General features: G+C 56.9%; 8 protein-coding genes across 8 annotated transcripts; 5 read left to right on the plus strand and 3 right to left on the minus strand.

Annotated features, from left to right (window-relative positions):
• Positions 1–70: 70 nt before the first annotated feature.
• K437DRAFT_249432 (uncharacterized protein) lies at positions 71–1,711 on the plus strand. Its single transcript, XM_013386362.1, has 3 exons — positions 71–742; positions 823–1,120; positions 1,200–1,711. Exons 1-3 carry the CDS (start codon positions 272–274, stop codon positions 1,547–1,549), a joined length of 1,119 nt encoding a protein of 372 aa, XP_013241816.1. The 5' UTR covers positions 71–271; the 3' UTR covers positions 1,550–1,711.
• Positions 1,712–2,125: 414 nt separating this feature from the next.
• Positions 2,126–3,650, plus strand: K437DRAFT_258173 (putative DNA repair endonuclease rad2). Its single transcript, XM_013386363.1, has 2 exons — positions 2,126–2,243; positions 2,396–3,650. The coding sequence occupies exons 1-2, from the start codon at positions 2,231–2,233 to the stop codon at positions 3,562–3,564; spliced, it is 1,182 nt and encodes a 393-aa protein (XP_013241817.1). The 5' UTR covers positions 2,126–2,230; the 3' UTR covers positions 3,565–3,650.
• K437DRAFT_258175 (putative RSA4-WD-repeat protein) lies at positions 3,561–5,788 on the minus strand. The gene has a single exon (XM_013386364.1). It carries the CDS (start codon positions 5,701–5,703, stop codon positions 3,715–3,717), a length of 1,989 nt encoding a protein of 662 aa, XP_013241818.1. The 5' UTR covers positions 5,704–5,788; the 3' UTR covers positions 3,561–3,714.
• Positions 5,789–6,094: 306 nt separating this feature from the next.
• On the plus strand, positions 6,095–8,084 carry K437DRAFT_291359 (mitochondrial carrier). Its single transcript, XM_013386365.1, has 6 exons — positions 6,095–6,677; positions 6,771–6,783; positions 6,885–7,153; positions 7,229–7,530; positions 7,630–7,652; positions 7,741–8,084. The coding sequence occupies exons 1-6, from the start codon at positions 6,376–6,378 to the stop codon at positions 7,792–7,794; spliced, it is 963 nt and encodes a 320-aa protein (XP_013241819.1). The 5' UTR covers positions 6,095–6,375; the 3' UTR covers positions 7,795–8,084.
• A 756-nt stretch (positions 8,085–8,840) lies between these two features.
• K437DRAFT_226628 (putative stearoyl-CoA desaturase) lies at positions 8,841–10,578 on the minus strand (the record flags this gene model as incomplete). Its single annotated transcript, XM_013386366.1, has 2 exons — positions 8,841–9,584; positions 9,658–10,578. 2 exons carry the CDS (start codon positions 10,576–10,578, stop codon positions 8,841–8,843), a joined length of 1,665 nt encoding a protein of 554 aa, XP_013241820.1.
• Positions 10,579–11,569: 991 nt separating this feature from the next.
• Positions 11,570–12,295, plus strand: K437DRAFT_258178 (uncharacterized protein). Its single transcript, XM_013386367.1, has one exon. The coding sequence runs from the start codon at positions 11,644–11,646 to the stop codon at positions 11,941–11,943; it is 300 nt and encodes a 99-aa protein (XP_013241821.1). The 5' UTR covers positions 11,570–11,643; the 3' UTR covers positions 11,944–12,295.
• A 25-nt stretch (positions 12,296–12,320) lies between these two features.
• Positions 12,321–13,825, minus strand: K437DRAFT_171508 (DUF1769-domain-containing protein). The gene is made up of 4 exons (XM_013386368.1): positions 13,410–13,825; positions 13,278–13,338; positions 12,649–13,204; positions 12,321–12,569 (listed from the first exon to the last, which is right to left on the minus strand). The coding sequence occupies exons 1-4, from the start codon at positions 13,710–13,712 to the stop codon at positions 12,542–12,544; spliced, it is 948 nt and encodes a 315-aa protein (XP_013241822.1). The 5' UTR covers positions 13,713–13,825; the 3' UTR covers positions 12,321–12,541.
• Positions 13,826–15,870: 2,045 nt separating this feature from the next.
• Positions 15,871–19,270, plus strand: K437DRAFT_258182 (phospholipase D/nuclease). Its single transcript, XM_013386369.1, has 9 exons — positions 15,871–16,216; positions 16,338–16,544; positions 16,612–16,732; positions 16,845–17,013; positions 17,114–17,377; positions 17,440–18,365; positions 18,430–18,475; positions 18,541–18,675; positions 18,747–19,270. Exons 1-9 carry the CDS (start codon positions 15,990–15,992, stop codon positions 19,211–19,213), a joined length of 2,562 nt encoding a protein of 853 aa, XP_013241823.1. The 5' UTR covers positions 15,871–15,989; the 3' UTR covers positions 19,214–19,270.
• Positions 19,271–19,464: the final 194 nt, after the last annotated feature.

A 19,464-nucleotide genomic window follows, 5' to 3' on the forward strand; every position in this document is an offset into this window, starting at 1 on the left:
CTCAATCCCCATCATCATTGCTCCAGCAGACGCAGCTCGTTAGTCTCTACTTCTACCCTCTGCATGCAAGCACAAACTGCTTGGAAGTGTGTAAGCAGCAAGCGCAGCTTGTCTATTCACCGTCTTTCACGTCACTGATGAAAATTTACGGCGAAAGTGTTCGTCTGACTTCTTTCATCAAATAATATTTGCAGAAGCCCAGCACAACCGCCCAACTATTCTACACACCAGCCCTTTCGCAGTGCTCCAGAACCCGAACACAGCGACGACGATGGTGCATACATCCTCCTCGCTCTCTATACCTCTCCGCTCTGGCGTATTCATCAATTGCAATGCTGGCGCGACGAGTTCGGCTTGGCGCCAATCGCACAGAAGCAAAGGCCCCGAAGGTGCACGGTCTTTGGTCCCTGCTCTGCCCCTGCTCTGTATCTGCTCGCAGCGAAGAGGCCTAGCAACTGTGCGTGGGTGCACAAGAGAAGTCCGTACATCAAGACCTAAAGGGACGAAGTTTCCATTGAACTCGCTGCAAAGCTCAAATGCAAGCTCAGTCCTGCGTCAAATGAAACTGACATCCTCACGACCGTTTGCCAATTCATCAGCGGCCAGCACTGCATCTCAGCCTGAGTCCAATGCACCAGGCCCACCCACACCGCAGCCTCCCTCGCAAGGAAGGGACCAGAGACCCGTAACTTTGGAGTCAAAGCCAAAAGGAAAAGTAACACAGGCTATCGAGCAGCTCAAGGTCAGTCACGCTCGAATACACATTCGCGTGCTCAACTCTATCTAACACCAATTTGTTTCCCCTCTCATGGGGAATTACAGGCAGCAAGCGGGACCAGCGCGCCCGTGGCACTATCCGAGAATATCTACACGATACCGAACCTGCTGACGACATTGCGCCTGCTGAGTGTTCCCGTGCTGGGGCATCTGGTGCTGACGTCGCAAATGCCGGCGGCAGCCGCGCTGCTGTTTGTCTCGGGCCTGACGGACGTCGTAGACGGCTGGCTGGCGCGTAAATGCAACAGCTACACCGTCTTTGGCAGCATCGCGGACCCGGCGGCGGACAAGGCGCTAATGACTGTGATGGTCGTGTGCCTCGCCATCAAGGGCCTCTTGCCGGGTAGGTAGCATGTGTATTGTCGGAGAGAGCGCACACGGACAGACCCTGACACGTCCTCTCTCCAACCTTCTCGGAACAGTACCCTTGGCCGTGCTGATCCTCGGCAGAGACGTAGCGCTCGTCTTATCCGCCTTCTTGATCCGATACCGCTCGCTGCCGCCGCCAAAGACGTTTGCGCGGTACTGGGACATTTCGCTGCCGTCAGCGTCTGTGCAGCCGACACAGATCTCCAAGTACAACACTTTCCTGCAGCTGCTGCTCGTCGGTGCGACAACGCTGCTACCCTGCCTGCCGCCCGACGTGCAAGCGCTGCAGAGCGTCCAGCTCGGCTTGAGTGCTTTCCAGATCGTTGTGGCCGCGACGACGGTCTGGAGCGGGGCAAATTATCTGTTCGGGAGCGGGGCTGTAAAGTATCTGCACCGCAAGTGAAGATTCATCTCGCTCCGGCAGCCGACATTGAACTACTCCAGGATGTGGAGAGGTCGCAGCAGACGACGACCGGGTTCTTGCTGTTGACAAACGTTCGCGAGCCATTGATGTTCCTTCATGATGTAGATCGGAGAGCCTACAACCACTGTCCTGAACTGCGTGAGAGCCGAGCAGAACAAGTTCAGCTCTGGCCTCCGGGAGGTGTATCGAGTTTCAGTGTGCGACAGCTTTCGACTTGCGCCATCTTCGTTTGGCTGTAGGACCTCAATGCGATTGCCCAGAATGGAGTCAGTCGGTTCGGGAGCGTACAAGCGGATCGCTCAGACTGTCTGACCCGAGGAGAGGAAGCTCTTGCTGAAGGATGAGGCGCGCTTTCATGCTGATCGTCCACACTCTTTAGGGTGGCGAAAGTAGGCTGAGCAGCTTAGAAGCTACATCAGCAAAATTGTTTCTGTAATATACTTTTCCGTGTTAGGGTTGTATATACGATTTGGGCTGGACGCGACGCGTTGGACGCAACTTTGCATGGCGGTTATACTTCTTGAACGTATACCAACTGACCAAGCCGGAGACCACCATTAACTTGGAAACAGCGTCAACAGTACGGTCCAGGCCAACAAGCAGCGCCAGCAGCGTGCACATTGCGCTCAAGTACAAGTGCACGACCGCCTCTCGTTCGCCATGGGTATCAAAGGTGAGCTTACCCGTCGGCCGTTCCCGCCCGCGCTGCTGCTGCTTTTGTGGCTATGCCCGCCAAGCGCAAGACGAGTCTATCACTGACGCGCCACAATTCAAATGTGCGGCGCATCGCATCGCCTCGTATTGCATCACCCGATCCTCTTGCAGGCTTGACCGGTCTCCTATCGGACGAGGCGCCAGACTGCATCAAGGAGCACGACATCAAGACGTACTTTGGGCGCAAGGTCGCCATCGACGCCTCCATGTCCTTGTACCAGTTCCTCATCGCCGTGCGCCAGCAGGACGGCCAACAGCTTATGTCCGAGTCGGGAGAGACGACGTCGCACCTGATGGGCTTCTTCTATCGCACCCTACGCATGATCGACCATGGGATCAAGCCGATGTATGTCTTTGACGGCCAGCCGCCCGACCTGAAGAAGAAGGTGCTCGAGGCGCGCTTTGGCAAGCGCGAAGAAGCGCGCGAGGAGCAGGAGGACGAGAAGGACGTCGCAGATGCGGAGCGCATGGACCAACTCGCACGGCGCCAGGTGCGCCCGACGCGACAGCACAACGCCGAGGTGCGCGAGCTGCTCAAGCTCATGGGCATCCCCTGCGTCGTCGCGCCCTCCGAGGCCGAGGCGCAGTGCGCCGAGCTCGTCCGCGCGGGCAAGGTCTACGGCGCTGGGTCGGAGGACATGGACACGCTGACGTTCGGCACGCCGGTCCTGCTCAAGCACCTGACCTTTAGCGAGCAGAAGAAGATGCCCGTGCACGAGGTCAACCTGCAGAAAGCCCTCGAAGGCCTCGGCATGGAACGCGAGCAGTTTGTCGACCTGTGTATCCTCCTCGGCTGCGACTACCTCGAGCAGATCAAGGGCATTGGACCTAAGACGGCGCTAAAGCTGATCCGAGAGCACGGCACTCTCGCCGCCGTGCTCGACCACCTCCGTGGCGAAGGGAGCAAGAAGAGCATCTCCATCCCCGAGTTCTGGCCGCACGAGGAGGCCAAGAAGCTCTTCCTGCAGCCCGACGTGCAAAACGCCGACGACCTTGACCTCAAGTGGGAGGCGCCGGATGTCGAGGGTCTCGTCGATTTCCTGTGTAAGGACAAGGGCTTCAGCGAAGATCGCGTGCGCAAGGGCGCAGAGAAGCTACAAAAGTCGCTCGGCAAGAAGCAGCAGGGTAGGCTCGACGGCTTCTTCACTGTCTCCTCATCGCCCGCGTCCTCGTCCTCGTCGTCGCAAAAGCGCAAGGCCGAGGATTCCAAGAAAGGAGCTGGCGGCGGCAAGAAGAGCAAAAGTAGCGCTGCCAACGCAAAAGCAAAGGGGAAGAAATGAACATCGTCGCTGCTGCGCACATCGCAAATTTAATTTGTACGATACCCCCAGTGTATTTCTAGCTGCCGCACTATCGCACACTCATGCACACCAACATCCATTCTGCCCGGCAGCCTCCTAGTACATGCACTGTGGCGCTGACGCCGCCGATTAGTGCGTCCAGATCTTCACGACGCGATCTCTGCCGCCGCTGGCGACCTTGTCCGCAACAAAGTCGACGCAGTACACCTCGTCCTCGTGCCCTGGGAGGTCAACCTTGAGTTTGAACGAGCGCATGTCCCACAGCTTGAGCGTCGAGTCCTTGCTGGCGCTCACGAGCATGCGCGAGTCGCTCGACCACGCCAGGCGGTACACGGGCCCAACGTGTGCGCGCAGGTTGCAAATGAACTTGCCCCCCGCGCCAGCACCCGAGCCGGTACCGACGCTGGAACCAGAGCGCGCATCCCAGACCTTGATGCTCGAGTCGAACGACGCAGACGCAATCAGCCGCCCGTCGGGCGAGAACGAGACATGGTTGACGACCTTCTGGTGGCCTGTCAGCCGCGCAACCGGCTTCTTAGGCGATGCGCCCCTGTCCCCCGCAGCGGCAGGGGTCTGGCCCTGCGGCGGCCACAGGAAGAGCGTGTGGTCGTCGGAGCCAGAGATGCACAGTTCTGCGCGGCCGCCGGCGACGGCGTCGTTGTACTTTTGCGCGGCGGCCTTCTGCGTACGCACGTCGAGCTGCTTGTCACTGAGCGCCGCGAGCTGCGTCGCCTCCTCTGCACCGGCGGCGCCCTTGGGCTTGTTGGCGGTCGCGCGGTCGAACAGCCGGCCGAGGTGGTCGAATGGGCCAGTGCGCAGAACCCAGTCCGTGGAAAGCGACAGGGTGTTGACCCAGTGCGCATGAGCGTCAAGACTGCGCACGAGCTTGCCTACTTTCGCGTCCCACACTTTCACCGTCCGGTCGGACGAGGCGGTGTACAGCAGCCCTTCGCCGCCCCACCGCACGGCGTTGACGCTGGCGGTGTGTCCGCCGAGGACGTAGGCGCATGTGCGCGTCGACACGTCCCACACCCGCACTGTCCCGTCCTTAGACGAGGAGGCGAGGCGCGGGGTCGACGCATTCAGGTGAATCGGCTCCCATGCCAGCGCGGTGACCCATTTCGTGTGCCCTTTCAGCACGTGGCCCTGTGGCGCAGCAAGTCGCAATGCACGTTTCTCGGCGACGCTCAACTTCTTTGGTTGCAGTTCTGTTTTTTTTTCTGTGTCGGCAGTGGCGGAGGCGGCTCCATCACCATTCGCGTTCACTTGAAGCTCTTCTTGCGCCAGGCGCTGCTCCTCGACCCTCTTGCTGCTCTTGGTCCCCCATGCCTTCTTGCCCGTCTTACCTCCCCTTGCGTCGAGCGCGTCCCAGATCCAAACCTCGCCGTTCATGTCACCTGTGGCGATCTTGCGCTCCCTTCCCTCCCACTCGGCACACAGAACCCAGTTGCGGTGGCCCTGGAGACTGTGCAGCGGCATCTCGCTGTCCAGGTCCCACAGGCGTGCCGTGTGGTCGCCGGAGCCGGTAAGCAGCAGGCTGCCCGTCGGCGAGAAGACGGAGCAAAGGATCGGTGAGGAATGTCCGCTGAGCGTGCTCGATATTCTTGTGACGGGTCGCACGCGGAAGACGGCTTGCGGCTCAAAGACGACGGTGAGCACGTCTTCGGTGGACAAGCCAAGCTTCTGGGCTGCGGATGCGTTGAGCACATCGTCGAGCAGAGAATTGGTGACGGGTAGCCGCGCTGCTGCTGCCGTTGGAGCCACTCCATCCTTCCCTTGTTCTGCAGGTAGCGCGACGTGAAATGCATACGGCATGTCCTCCTCATCCGCCTCCTCGTCTCCATCGTCTCCCTTGCGCCGTCCGCCGAGTTTGGCAGCACGCAGATCCCTTCTGAGCCGATTGACGATCATCTCGAGCTGCTTGCGTCCCGTGTCGGCGGGTAAGTTGATGCTCGGCCCCAGCGCGCTCCCATCTTGTCCGGACTGGAACTGGACGACAATCGAAGCTGCCTTGGGTCCCAGCTGGCCCTGTGCCGCGAGCTGGTCCGCCACGTCCGCGCTCGCCTTGTCGGCCAGACGCTGCCGCTTGGCAGAGCGGAGCGGAATCTGCGTGGACATGGCTGCAGCAGCTTAGGATCAATATAACCCTTTGGCAAGTGTCTTGACTCGACGAACCGAGCAAGGCTAGCTATAACAGCACCGGTGGCTCGAAGCAACACGAATAGCAGGTACTGCATTACAGAGCGACCATTTTTGCCTTCTGATGACTTTCATGACAAGCGTCGCCGACCAAGCAAAAACGGATCTCGGATCTCGGATTCCGGATCTCTCAATGTCAGAGCTTCTGTGTGTGAACAACCCTATTACAACAAGGTTAAATAATCAGGTAGCGCAATGTGCACAGCATGACGTCAACAGCCACACCTGCACCGGCTGGCGTGTTGATCAGATCCGTGTTCGCCTGACCAACAATCGACATATCTCCTCGGAGAAGCCCCCGTGTTCGTGAGGCAGGCGCACATGCTTCTGACGAACAGCTCCTGGCCTATGACCATATGGCAGCGTTCGAGAACGGAGAACCCTTACTCGCATCTCCGACGATAGCGACGGCGAACGAACGAGCGAGCGAGCAGCGAGTATTAGTATCGTACAAATCCCGCGAGCACTAGCCGAACCTAACCGAGACCAGCGCGATCATCGTCGTGGTACACAGTTCCATCTTTTCTTCCCTCAGGTGCTCCTCTCTCTCGTTCTCTTCGTCGTTTTCGTCCTCTCTGGCTATCGTGTAATATGGTGGCTAAGCCAGGTATGGGCCCCTCCTCGGGTCTGACTGCGCAGGTCCCTCAGTTCAATGCGGCGGACTACTCGCGCTTCCTCGTCGCCGGCGGGCTCTGCGCGACGCTCACGCACGGCGCCATGACGCCCATCGACGTCATTAAGACGCGTTTGCAGCTAGAGCCCAAAGGTAGCAAGTTTACCATGTTCTCCATGGGCCGGCACATTGTCGCAAGCGAGGGCCCTGCCGGCCTGCTCACCGGGTTCGGGCCCACCGCCGTCGGGTACCTCGTCCAGGGCGGTCTCAAATTTTCTGGGTGCGTGCGCTGCAAGGTGGTGGTTTCGTCTGGATAGCCGCTGATACCATACGTCTCATGCATTTCCGTGCTGTCGCGGCAATGGTGACACAGCTTCGAGTACTTTGTGAGCTAGCTCGCGCTCGCATTCAAGAAGCGCGCGCTCTATACGCCGCCGCGAGCATCTGCTGACTCTCGGCTATCCATACGCTTACGTGTCTTGTGCAGAAACGCGCCGGCGTACAAGCAGTCGGTGGGTACGAAAACGCTGTTGCCTACCGTACGCAGATCCACATCCTCGCCGCCGCCGCGGCAGAGGTGATCGCGACGACGGCGCTGACGCCGCTGGAAGCTGCGCGCATCCGCCTCGTGAGCGAGCATGCCTATGCAAAGGGGCTCGTCGGCGCCATCACGCGCATGAGCCGCGAACAAGGTATCAAAGGGTTCTATGCCGGTTACATTCCAATCCTGTTCAAGCAGGTTCCATATGCGATCGGGTGAGCCGCCTCGTGCGCCACCGTATTACCGCAGAGCCTTGCACTGACCGATTCGCGATGCGCTCCTCATCCCAGCCAATTCGCAACGAACGAGGCAATGCACGAGTTCGTACGAAAGACCCCCTCGCTCGCCTCGCTCGGCAAGAAGGGCAAGGCAGGTGAAGTCACCGTCCAGCTCGGCTGCGGCCTCGTCGCGGGTGCAGCCGCCGCCGTGCTCTCGCACCCAGCCGACACGTTACTCTCCAAGATCAACAAGGGCGGCGGAGGTGCAGGTGGCATGCTCAAGAAGCTTACGTTGCTCGCAAAGGACGCAGGGCCCGTAGGTATCTGGGCCGGACTGGGCACAAGAACAGTCATGACGTGCTTCCTCGTCGCCGGTGAGTACAAGCGGGCGTTGAATTCTCCTACCGCTGGACTCGAGAGAACACTGACCGTGTGACATGGACTCGCTCTCACCACGCTTCGTCATTGCGCAGGCCAATTCCTCATATATGCACAAGTGAGTCCTTCATCTAGGACCGCAAGCTCAAAAAGTGGGGACTTTACTTGACGCCTCGCTCCTTCTTCTCTTACATTGTCTCAATTAGATCAAGCAGGCCGTCGGCGCACCGCCTGGCGTCGAGATCCAGAAGGCAGAATGAGAAGGGGAGGACGCGACCCCGTACCGCCGTGCGCGCCCGGAGACAGAGAAGAGAGCTTCCATAATGACCGGTAGAAAGAGCCGTGTCTGGTGGGTCTCCAAAGCTGGAACGCCAGGACCAAGCCCTTTGCATAAGTGAAAACGCCGGGCCCTTGCGATCTCGCGCTCTCGGGCATTGGAAGAAGGGTAAAGATGAAGGGATATGCACAATGGGGAGAATAGACTCGCGCGAATACTTGTCCCGGAAAGTGGGCTATATGCTCGTTTTAAAATAGATTGGATTTACGTCCCCAACACTCCCAAAGCCTTCACCATGCTTCTGTTCCAGTGAAAACAAGGGTTCTACCGATCCAAAATCCTAGAGCTTGCCTCATTTGATCGAGGCCTTGCAGTGCACCAGGGCGATTCCCTGGATTGGAGGAAGGCGAAGGGCCAGCAAGGGCGAAGATCCTACGGCCTGCGGACGCACGCACCGCATGAGAAAGTCACGTCGCAGCGCCGCACCGCGATCGCGAGCACGCCCGCGTTCCTATCTGGGTGTGTTAGGCTTCACGCCTCCACGATGCCAGAGCAATAGTGCCGAGGTCATTGCGGTTACGGTGTTCAAATTGACAGAGATTTTGGTCTCGCTGTCATCCTATTAGAAAGAGCAGGGGAGCGACTCGGACGAGCTCACCTCGCCAGCACATGCGCGCTGCACTGGCAATTGCGATGTCTTGCAGCATAAGATCAACTGGTAGATTGGTCGAACTAGAACCTCGCGATGGTGCAGAAGAAGCGAGACAGTCAACCTGCAACGTCAAGCCCACAGAAAGGCATTTTATTCATAGGGGCGAAGAGCACAAAGAGAGCGGTCAGCAGATCAAGTGCTGCGGGCGATTGATTGTATTGAGTGATATGATGAAAGACCTATGGCTACAATTGGTGAAGATACGAAGCAAGATTGTGGCGGACGACGGTCAACGTGGTCGCAGACAGTATGATACGACTAGAGGAAGCGAAAAAAAATGCAAATGCAGCGCAGTGCAAGGTGGTATAAACCATCCCTTAGAGGATCTTTCCAACCTTGCCACCGTACCTCTTGGCGGTCTCATTGACGCCGAGTTCGATGTGCTTGGTGACTTCGTACGCCTCGCCGGGCGTCTTGTACGCCTTGGCGCGCTCATTGGGTTGTCGTGCTGCTGCCTCCTTCTCAGCCGATACTGCTGGTACCGCTTCGACCGCTGCTTCCGCCTTCTCCTCCACCTCGACGGCCGCCTGCTCTGCCTGGTAACGCTTGTATGCCTTGCTCTCCGCGAGCACGTTGTAACCGCCGTCGATGACGCCTACGCGCATGGTCGCGAGTAGGTTCTGCGCCGCACGGCTGTGGTCATATACGCCGCCGAAGAATGCGGTGGTCGCGTCCTTGCCGACTTTGGACTTGACGAGTGCAATGCCGCCCGGGTGCTCCGAAACGAAAGACGAGACGTCGTGCACGATGCCCTGGACAACGACTAGATCGCGCGTCTTGCTCTCTTCGACAAACGCGTCCCAGCTGATGACCGGAAGCTCTTGCACTTTCTTGGGCCACTTTAGCTCCTGCGACTCCTCGTGCAGGCGCTGCAGCTTCATGGTGTAGATACCTTTCTGCACCTCGTTGTCCGGGAACTGCTTAAGGTCCGAGGCAAGGCCGAGGTACTTCATGGTCACGATGAACCACTTGGTCGGGTCGTACTGGTACCACTTGGTGGCGTTGCGGTAGTCCATCGGGAACTGGTGGTGGAAGTTGTGGTAGCCCTCACCGACGGTGACCTGGTGATATGCAAGAAGAGAACAGTCACTTTCGGCACGCCACTGAAGCTAATGGCTCAAAAAATGGACTCACCAGAGCAGTGACGACGTGATCACGGGGCGTGTGCTTGTTGTCAAAAGTAGCATCACCGAGCCAGTGCGCGAGCGAGTTGACGCAGAAGGTGGAATGGTGGACAAAGACCAGGCGGCAGACGGCGGCGTAGAAGAAGCCACCGCGCCAGTCGTTCCACCCAATGCCAGCGACAAGCGTCGGAACGATGAGGCCGCCAAGGAGGATGAGGGGCAGGTAGAATTTGTGCTGGAACTTGATGACAGGGTTGCGACGCAGGTCAGAGATGTCCGCAACACCAGGCTTACGGCGGGGCTTGAGAATCATCCAGCCTATATGGCTCCAGAGTAGGCCATTGTGCGCGCCGTACGGATCGAGATCGGTGTCGGTGTACCTGTGGTGTGCACGGTGACCGCGTGCCCACCAGTGGATGGAGCCCTGGACGGCCGAGGTGCCCATGAAGGCAAGGATGTACTGGAGCGGTTTGGATGCCGTGTAGGCACGGTGCGCCCAGAGCCGGTGGTAGCCAGCGGTGATGCCAAGACCGGAGAAGAAGTAGTAGATGACAGACCAGATGAAGGTCTTGAGCTGCAACTGCGTGGTGAGCATTCCGTAAGCAGCGAGGATCGGGGTGGTGGTGAGAACGATGAAGGAGACCCATTGGATCTCGTTCAGGATATTCTCGAGCTGAATCGGCGGCAGCGCCGGCTCGCGAGCAAGCGTGCGCACGACATAGTCATCCGGCAGCTCGACGTCCGAACCAGGAATGGCAGACACATCGCTGCGATTCTTGCTGACACCCTTGCCGGCCGTGCGGTCCTTGAACTGTGCGTGCGACTCGTCATCCGACGTCGGTGGTGTCTGGAGGTACAACGGTGGCGTCTTCAAGCCTGCCGGCTGAGCGGCATAGCGTTGCCTGAGTTCATCGCCGGTAATTGCTGACATGATGAATCGGACGGCAGCTGATGAGAGGATAGGGAGGGGAAGAATTCTGAGAAAGCTGTCTATAGCAGGTAGAGATGTTGTATATATGCAAAATGCGGTGGTGAGGAGCATGCAGCGCACAAAGCCAGTACCGGAACGCTCCAAAATTCAGTCAAGGAAAATCATTGCCACACCATCTCTATTGGGTAACAAAGGAAGAAAGCCGATGCGGCGTTCCTCGACGGTTCTCGCCAGGCCATCATAAAGCGACTCTCTTTCGTCACTTGTGGGTCCAACGAGTTCTGTATCAGCGAGCGGCAGTCGCAGTGCACCCTGTCGGGGTCGGCCAAGGCGGGTGAAGCGGTCGTGGTTTGCCCCATATGACGAGGCAAACAGGCAGGCCAGGACAGCGAGCCCAAACGGGTGCTATGCGTCAGCTGCCTAACTACTTGCGTCTGTCTTCCACAGCGTGGGGACGCTACGCTGTTGGACAGTTCGATAATTTGGGGCAGACTTAGGTAAGAGGAGGATCAAATGTGATCGGCTCACCCGTCTGCGGGTGGGAAGAGCGGTGCTCACATTTATTGCTGCGGATGTGTTGGGGAGAACGCCTGCGAAACTGAGTGAAAGTGCGTTGGCATATGTGTAAACCCGCAAACAAACTTCTGTAAACCCAGCCACTATGGTTGAAAACGTCGACTTTGCACCGCAGGAATATTGGTTCCGCCCGTTTTCCGCCTCTCCACTGGGGTTCGATATGCACAGAGCACCAGAGCAGCCAGGCAGCCGCCCTTGTTGCTGTCGGCTCGCCTGTGAGCGCTGATTTATTTGTTGCAACTGCACAAAGAAAAAACAAAGGCACAATAGCCGAACCGAGAGCAAACAATTTTTTGTTTTAAAAAAAAGAGGCTGCGCCGCTCGAGCATATTGCTGCGGGCTCGCGCCAGCGGACTACGAGCCTCCTACGGTTTGTTACCCGTGAGCCAACCTCGAACCCAGGCCACACGTGACACGATGACCATCGACATAAACGTCTCCGGATGTCGGAGTGTCTGCTTTCCGTCTGCCGGACACAACGCGTTGCCTATGGCTCATGGCTCTCACGGCTTTATTGTGTCGAAGAGTTGGGGCAGCTCGCACTCGAACACCTGCGTCAACAGCCGTCCTCGTCGTCTACTATTGCCACCCCAGTCTCCCACTCTTTGTCACCCGCCCTCTGGAGTCCGAAGTCTGGTCGCCGGACACCAATCCCACCGCTCCAAGTTTCCAACGAGCACGGTGCACGGTGCACATCCACGATGCGTGCAGCTCGAGGCCTCAGCGCTGCTCTTTGGCCAAGCTGATTGTATTCCTGCTTGGTGTGGCAGTATCTACGTCTGGAATTGAGGTGCAGCAGCAGGTGGGTGTTGGAAGTGAAGCTTCCTGGGGCATGCAGCCAGATGGAAGAGATTGATAAGACGAACAAAGTAGACAAGATCCTTGTACTGTAGAGAAAGAGAGCTGGAGAAATCAAGGCTCGGTTCAGTTTTCGAGCCACATTCATTCGGAAATCCCCTCTCTTTTACACAAACAGCTTCCGGCAACAAAAAAAGTTTCGAAAGGCTGCCTGCGGGTGACGACTCAAGACACCATCTTCGTGCACACGTAACGCGCTCCAAGTGGTCAGATAATGGGTGAGCCGAAGATTCATGTGGTCGACGTGACCGCATCTTCAGCAGGCGACAGGTCTCCGCTCGAGGGCGATCCGCTTGAAGTTCATGTCGCAGGCATGTCGCCTGCTAATTGCCCCGCTCAGACTCGGAAGGCAAAATCCAAACCTAGGACGTAGGCTGTACTTTGGTATAACCGTCCACTGTATTGCGCTCATGCACGCGTGATACCAACACCATTTCCTACAAACGATTGCGTGCAGGGTGTTGCTCTACAACGGTTCTGTTGCTATCCCCCGTACCTTGCTTGCGGCTTGATATCGCCTCCTTGCTGATCATGCGTCCATGTCTACGATTTTGAACCTGCATTACACACACGTCGCTGACCGCAGTCAGCAGCTGCCTTGACTGTACTAACGGGAGACGTGTCTCTGACACTCACTGGATAAAAAAGAAAACTGTGCCGTCGCTCTTGTCCTTGCACACGTACCTGACCGGCTGCCCGTCCCAGTACTTTTTCAAGTCAAACCCCATGCCGCCTGTGTACGGCAGCTCGAGGCGCAGCGTATTAAAGTCAATGAACGAATTGCAAAAGTCGGCTGTGAGGACGTGCTCTGGCGTCACCTTGATGCTCTGGCGGTGTGCGCGGTCGCCGAACCAACGCGCGCGCGTCTTGTGCGCCTGCGGCGCGCTGTCCGGGCCGGTCCCGCCTTTGAGGTCGTTGAGCGTCGCATCGTCGATATCCACGTCTTTCGCCGCGTCGCTCGACGTAGGGTACGGGATCAGCGGACTGAGATCATCCAGCACGTACGCCGGATCGCTCGCGTTGCTGTTCTCTGGTGAGGGAAACACTGGCCAGGCAGTCGTGCGAAACTCTTCCTGCACATCTGAGCCGCTCGACGATGGCTCGGATGAAAGCTTGACAGCACTGATGCGCGTCATGGTTGCCACGAATGGTGAGAAGGCCCATGGCTTGTCAGAGTAAAGGTCATGTTCCACTGTTATCGAAGGCCATGGGGATTGTCAGCAAAAGACCGAGAACAGCTCCAAATGAGGGAGCACGCGACACACGATTTGGGTCAATGAACTTGGCGGCCTCGAGGGCTACTGCAGTTCCCCAGGGCAGCCTGTCCTAGGAAGTCCAAAAACAAGCGCAGGTCAGCGCGACGCACGGAACCAGAAGCGTCCAGCGTAGCAACGCACTTTAATTGGTCGATCAAACTCGTTGCCAAAAACGAGGTCATCCGTCGAGATGTCTTTGAGGAATCTGCCTTGCACCTGTATACTCCATGTCATACCCTTTCCATGCCCCTCTTCAAAGTACTTTGCCTCGGCCACACGCTCCTTACCCTCGGGCACGTCGCCGGTGAAGTGCTTGATGCGCACAGCGATGCGGCCATGGAAGTGAGCCGAGGACACCAATGTCGGGTTCAGGTCCGAGTTGACATATAGCGTCGACAGCGATGAGGCGTCCGGGCCGGCGCTGACATTGAGGTGTGGCGCCATGTAGCGAAGATCCGCTGCTACCTGCGTTGCACTCTATAGTCGAATCAGTTCACCAATCTTGCGCAAGTGACTGCCCCTTCATCCTAAATGTGCTAAGAGATGTAGAGGCCGAGTAGCATTAACTTGTGGCTACGACTTTCTCACTTTAAGTGTATCCGTGACCTTGGATCAAAAAGTTGGACCGCAAGATGTTTGTTCTTTCGGTAACATTAAAGCAGAGTGTTGTTCACAAGCACTCCTCATCCTTTGCAGGCTGCGCCGCTTGTTCAGTGCTCACAGGATTGGACTGCGCTGCTTGAAAGTGAAGCAGGCTTCCTTCACCAACTGTGCTCACATGTAGTAGGGAGCGCAACCAGTCCGAGTGCATGACGCTGCCGGCTGGATGGTGCGAGTAAACAATTGGCTCTCGTGGCTGCAAGCTGTTTATGGTCAAGTATACAACTGTCCATTGTCCAACAAGGAGCAGCCAGCCTACAGCGCGGGGGTGCCGCCAACGATCGACGTGACGGGACGCGATCCTCCACGTGAGCTGCCATCAGCACGTCTCCCGCTTGAGGACGTCTCCCACAGATCTCGGCCGAGAGCACAAAAGAAAGAGGCCCTGCTGATCGTTTCTAATGCACCCAGCAACTCGAGTCAGTGCCCTCTGGACTTCTTGAAGACCAGGAAGTGATCGATTTCATTCCATTACTGCTCACACGCCCAAAAATCCAAACAAAGACACGCCGGCGAAGAGGGCTTTTCACGAAAGAGTTGCAAGTTGCACACCATGATCTCGTCGCACATGCTGTACATAGACTGCGCGGTGCGACGGGGTTGGACACGCGGCACCAATTGCCATGTTTTCCTAGTATCCCCGACGAGGGAAGGCCAGGCTGAGTCGTGTGCCGGGCTGCTCGCATCCCGCGTTGCCTTTGGAAAGGGTCTCTATTAGTTTATAGTTTACATATCTACATATAAAATGTCTCATCTGCCATTGCGCACCGTAGCCGCACACCACCGTTGGGCTGCCATAGAATTGTGGTGGCCGCAACCACCGAAGCGAGCGAAACGTTCGGCCATTTCCGGTGTATGAGGACATCTGAGGAGATATTAGTTCACGCTTGCGATCCTTGGATCCACTTCGACATTCTGCAACTTCGATCAAGGCAAGGCACCAGTCCCCCTCAATTTGATTGATGAATAACACTTGCCGTACATCAGCAACTGACCTCAGCGTCGAGCGCCACTTGGTGTCCACGATCGAGCCGTGGGCCCTTTCGGACTTGGCCTGCAAGGCTTGTGCAAAGACCTCGTATATGTTTACTTGAATTGTACTTATTCCCGCAACCTGGCTCCACATCTCGTCCGACATCGACGCCAAGCCGAGCGGACTCTGTTGCATAGCTATCAGCAAGCGCGGTCTGGTTGAACGGCAACCTCAAGCAGCTCAGAATGCCCTCCCCTGCACGATCTGTAGCACCGCACTTTGTGTGCATCTCGGCGCTGCGCTCAACGTACGCCTGCAACCCCCTGGGAAACTCGGCTCTCTTCTCTCTGGCTCCACTTGCCTCTTCAGAATCGAACTCATCCTTCTCGACGTCCTCAGCAGCATCAGACAGCTCGCCGGGCGCATACCCCTCTACCCCTTCGCCGCGAAACCCATTGGTTCCGCAGAGCAGGCCGTAAGTGGGGAGGGGGGGTGCAGCGGATGCGCATCTGCCAACAGACGAGGTGAGAGCGCCGTGCACTATTGAACACCTCTGGACAACGGAGCGAGGACACGCTGCGGAGCAGCGGAATCGAGGCGAGCTGGTCACGGTTCAGAAGAGAGGCTATTTTGAATTGATGGATCAAGTTGTTTGCTTGTTGACCGGCCACAAGTCCTTATGCGCTGCAAATTTTCTGATATAGGAGTAGTTTTGACAGAGAACTTGAAGTCACTGCTGTGATTTGGCATGTGCGTTGATGAGAGGATGCAATGCGATCGTGGCCGTCCTCGGGGTGGAGCCGTTGAAAGACGGGACTCGGGACTCGGAACCAGATAAGCAAAGCATTGGGTCGGGCCTAGTGCGCCGCTCGCTGGCCTGCCAAGGGAACGACCTGGCGAGATGCTTGGTCTGATAATCTCTCAATTCCAGACAGTCAATGTTGGATGTTGGTCAAGGCATAGTCGGTGCGTCGCTAGAGCCTTTAAAGTATCTCCTCGACGCCGACCTTCATGCCACTGTGAGCGGAGGCAATATCCTGGACGGTTCATCGACATCTGCGCCGCTGATTGGAGGAGTCGTTGTCAAAATGGGTCTGAAGGACACCCTCATCAAGCACACCGACCCAAAAGTCCTCGGCGCCTCGCTCTCGCGTCTGGGCGTCTCAATCGGGACGGCATTCAACCCGGATCACAGGCACGATGAGGAATGTGAGAAGGAGGTAGACAGGAGGCGCGAGGCCATTCGCGATGGACATCGCTTCAGGAGCTTTGCGCCGATCAGAGAAGGGAATGCAGTCAAGTTCTACTCGGATGGGTGCGTCACCACGCTGCGAGCTAGCCAGGCTGACATGCGTCTCCATGCATGAAGGGTGCGCGCTCGTTACCGACTGCCGCAGCTAACCGGCCGCTTGATGAATTCTGTTGTATGCTTGCAGGTGCGACTACTTTTGGGCTCTATCCGAGATCCTAGACAGTGCCAAAGAATGCATCTACATTCTTGATTGGTGGCTCAGCCCCGAGCTCTACCTGCGGCGACCACCTTCAATGTTCGAAGAATGGCGCGTCGACAGACTTCTCAAGCGCAAAGCCGAGGAGGGTGTCAAGATCTTCGTCGTCGTCTACAAAGAGGTCACGCAAACGATGTGATTGGAAACCATCTGAACCCTCTCACCTGCGCGAACTGACGAGATCCATGGGCATTTACCACAGGACTATGAGCTCCGCACACACAAAGCACCATCTCGAAGCGCTCCATAAAAATATCCAGGTCGCAAGACACCCAGACCATCTCGGTGGAGAGGTGACGCTGTTCTGGTCACATCATGAAAAGGTAGGTTTCGGTTCGTACCTGTGTCGAGATGTTCGAGATATTGAATGACCCTCACTTATCATGGCACTTCTCTCATCGCATGTTCCATATGATATCGTGCTCGCTCAAACAGCTTGTCTGTGTCGACAACCGTGTCGCCTGCATTGGTGGTTTAGACATTTGCTTCGGACGCTGGGACACGCAAAGCCATCCCCTCGCAGACTTGCACCCTTCTGATTGGCAGCGAACGCTGTTCCCAGGTCAAGACTACAACAACGCGCGTGTCCAAGACTTTCAACAGGGTGTGTCCTTTCCCCATCCCTGTGGAGCGGAGCCTCATTGCAAGCAAAGTATCATCTGCGGCTGACAGCGTCTTTCATATCCTCTTGAACGAACCTGGAGTCGATGACTTTATGAGCAATCAGCAATCGCGGCTGGAGATTGGCCGGATGCCCTGGCACGACGTGCATGTCTCCTTCTACGGGCCGGCAGCGCTAGATGTGTCGATGCACTTTATCGAGCGGTGGAACTTTATCAAACAATTCAAGTACAAGCACGACCATCATTTCAGTTGGCTTGCATTCCCCAACGGCGCCAACAAACCCGAAGATGTCGACCCGCTCTTCCCAGATGTTGCTCGGCACCCACATCTGCAGCAGTTCGAAGGTGAGCGCGCAGCAAGCTGCTCTCCCAATGACGCAGCTGCTGATCTTTGCTTGCGGGCGCAGAACTCGGCGAAAAGTTCCGCCACCCATTCCACTCTGAGCATCGCACGCAGGCGCTCGGAAACGCAAGCAACCCGATCGCGGGTAGTGCTAGCATTCAGGTGATACGTTCAAGCGCCGACTGGAGCCTGGGCATTCTAACAGAAAACTCGATTCAAAGCGCATACATCGAGGCAATCCGCGAAGCGAATCACTGCATCTATATTGAAAACCAGTTCTTCATCACCGCGACGCAGTTAGGCGAAAAAGTGCAGAATGTCATCGGCTCGGCAATCGTAGAGCGGGTCCTCTCCGCCGCGAAGGATGGGCGCAGATTCAAGGTCATCATCGTCATCCCTACCATCCCCTGCTTTGCGGGAGAGTTGGAGGAATCCGCCGGCATCCGCTGCATCATGGCATTCCAGTACTGGTCCATTTGCCGCAGCGAAAACAGCATCTTCAAGACGCTGGAAAAAGCCGGCGTCAATCCTCACGACTACATTTCCTTCTACAACCTTCGGGGGTACGATCGTATCAATTATGACCGCAAGATGATCGCAGAGGTCGAATATGAGAGCGGCATCTCCTTCCACGAGACGCAGGTAGCCATCTCGCGCGTCCACCTCAGCGACGCGCAAATTGGCGATGGGCCAGCGCGCGAGGTGGTCAAGATCCGCAACCCCGTCAGCGACTCGGACAAAGTCGATGAAAAGACGGGCCAGCGCAAGCCGGCTGAGATCGCTGCGATTCCATTGCCGGCTAGCACGGAGGAAGCCAAGAACTTGTTGAAGCGTTTCCAAGCAAAAGTGCCGCAGAGCCACCAGCAGGTGCGTGACTCGATCGCCAGCGACATCTTGCATGGTCAGCGGCCAGAGCGCGAAACGTGGAATGGCTCAGCAGCGGATGAGAAAGCTGCATACGTCACGGAGGAGACGTATGTTCACTCCAAGGTGAGGCTCTGTGCCCGGACCGAAACCAGGGGCAGCCTTACGCTTGTTGACACGCTTTATTCAGATTATGATTGTTGACGATCGCCGCGTCATCATTGGGTCCGCCAATCGTGAGCATCGGTGTGAAGGTCTCTCTGATCTCGCTCCTGGGACTGACACATTCACCTGATTACAGTCAACGATCGCAGTCAGTGCGGCAACCGAGACAGCGAGATTGCCGTTTGCATCGAAGAGAAGGATCTCTTTGAGTCACGCATGGACGGCAAGCCGTACATGGCCTCCACATTTGCTGCATCTTTCCGTAGACATCGTGAGTACGCGCAACATGTTCCTCGCCCAAGGAGCGGAGCTGAACTTTATCGTGCTCTCCTACTCGCACAGTCTGGCGTCAGCACTTGGGCCTCATCCCACCACAGGGTTGCACTCCAGAAGAAGCACGCTCGTTTCCGACTGCGGCGATGCGGCCGGCCCCTTATCCGAATCCCGACCCTTCCATAATCAACGACGAGTACGACCAGCTTGTACAAGATCCGCTTTCGGAGGAACTCGAGCGCATGTGGAAAGGACAGGCAACAACCAATACAGAGGTGTACGACGACGTCTTCCGCGTGGTCCCTTCTGACAAGGTCAGGAATTGGAAGGACTACCATTCTTTCTTCCCGAAGCCACCCATCATGACTGGTCATGTCGCAGACCTCGCCTTCGACTTGGACTGGATCAAGCAGCGTCTCTCGCAGGTGCGAGGCTCGCTCGTCAACATGCCTCTGCACTTTCTCGAAGAGGAGGACCTTCAGAAAGGGTCGCGGGGCACAGAAGTCAACGATGTCACTCTCAAAATATATTTGTAACGTATTCTCGTACTCACTGTATATATATATATATATATATATATGGGGCAATTAGACATGGCGCAGGGCGCCCACACACTATGGGCATATCCACCAGTGTGCCTCTTCCCTGTTAGCACTCGTGGTGGACCATGGTATTTGCACTGTATGGTGCTCAACCGTGCATGGATGTAGCCACCGTGCCTGCTCTTGTGGAGACCCTCGGCACCGCTCGAGATGGGTGTACTCTGGGCACCAACGCTAACAACAAT

The sequence above is a fragment of the Tilletiaria anomala genome (assembly GCF_000711695.1).
Source record: "Tilletiaria anomala UBC 951 chromosome Unknown K437scaffold_77, whole genome shotgun sequence".
In the NCBI taxonomy this organism is placed as follows: Eukaryota; Fungi; Basidiomycota; class Exobasidiomycetes; order Georgefischeriales; family Tilletiariaceae; genus Tilletiaria; species Tilletiaria anomala.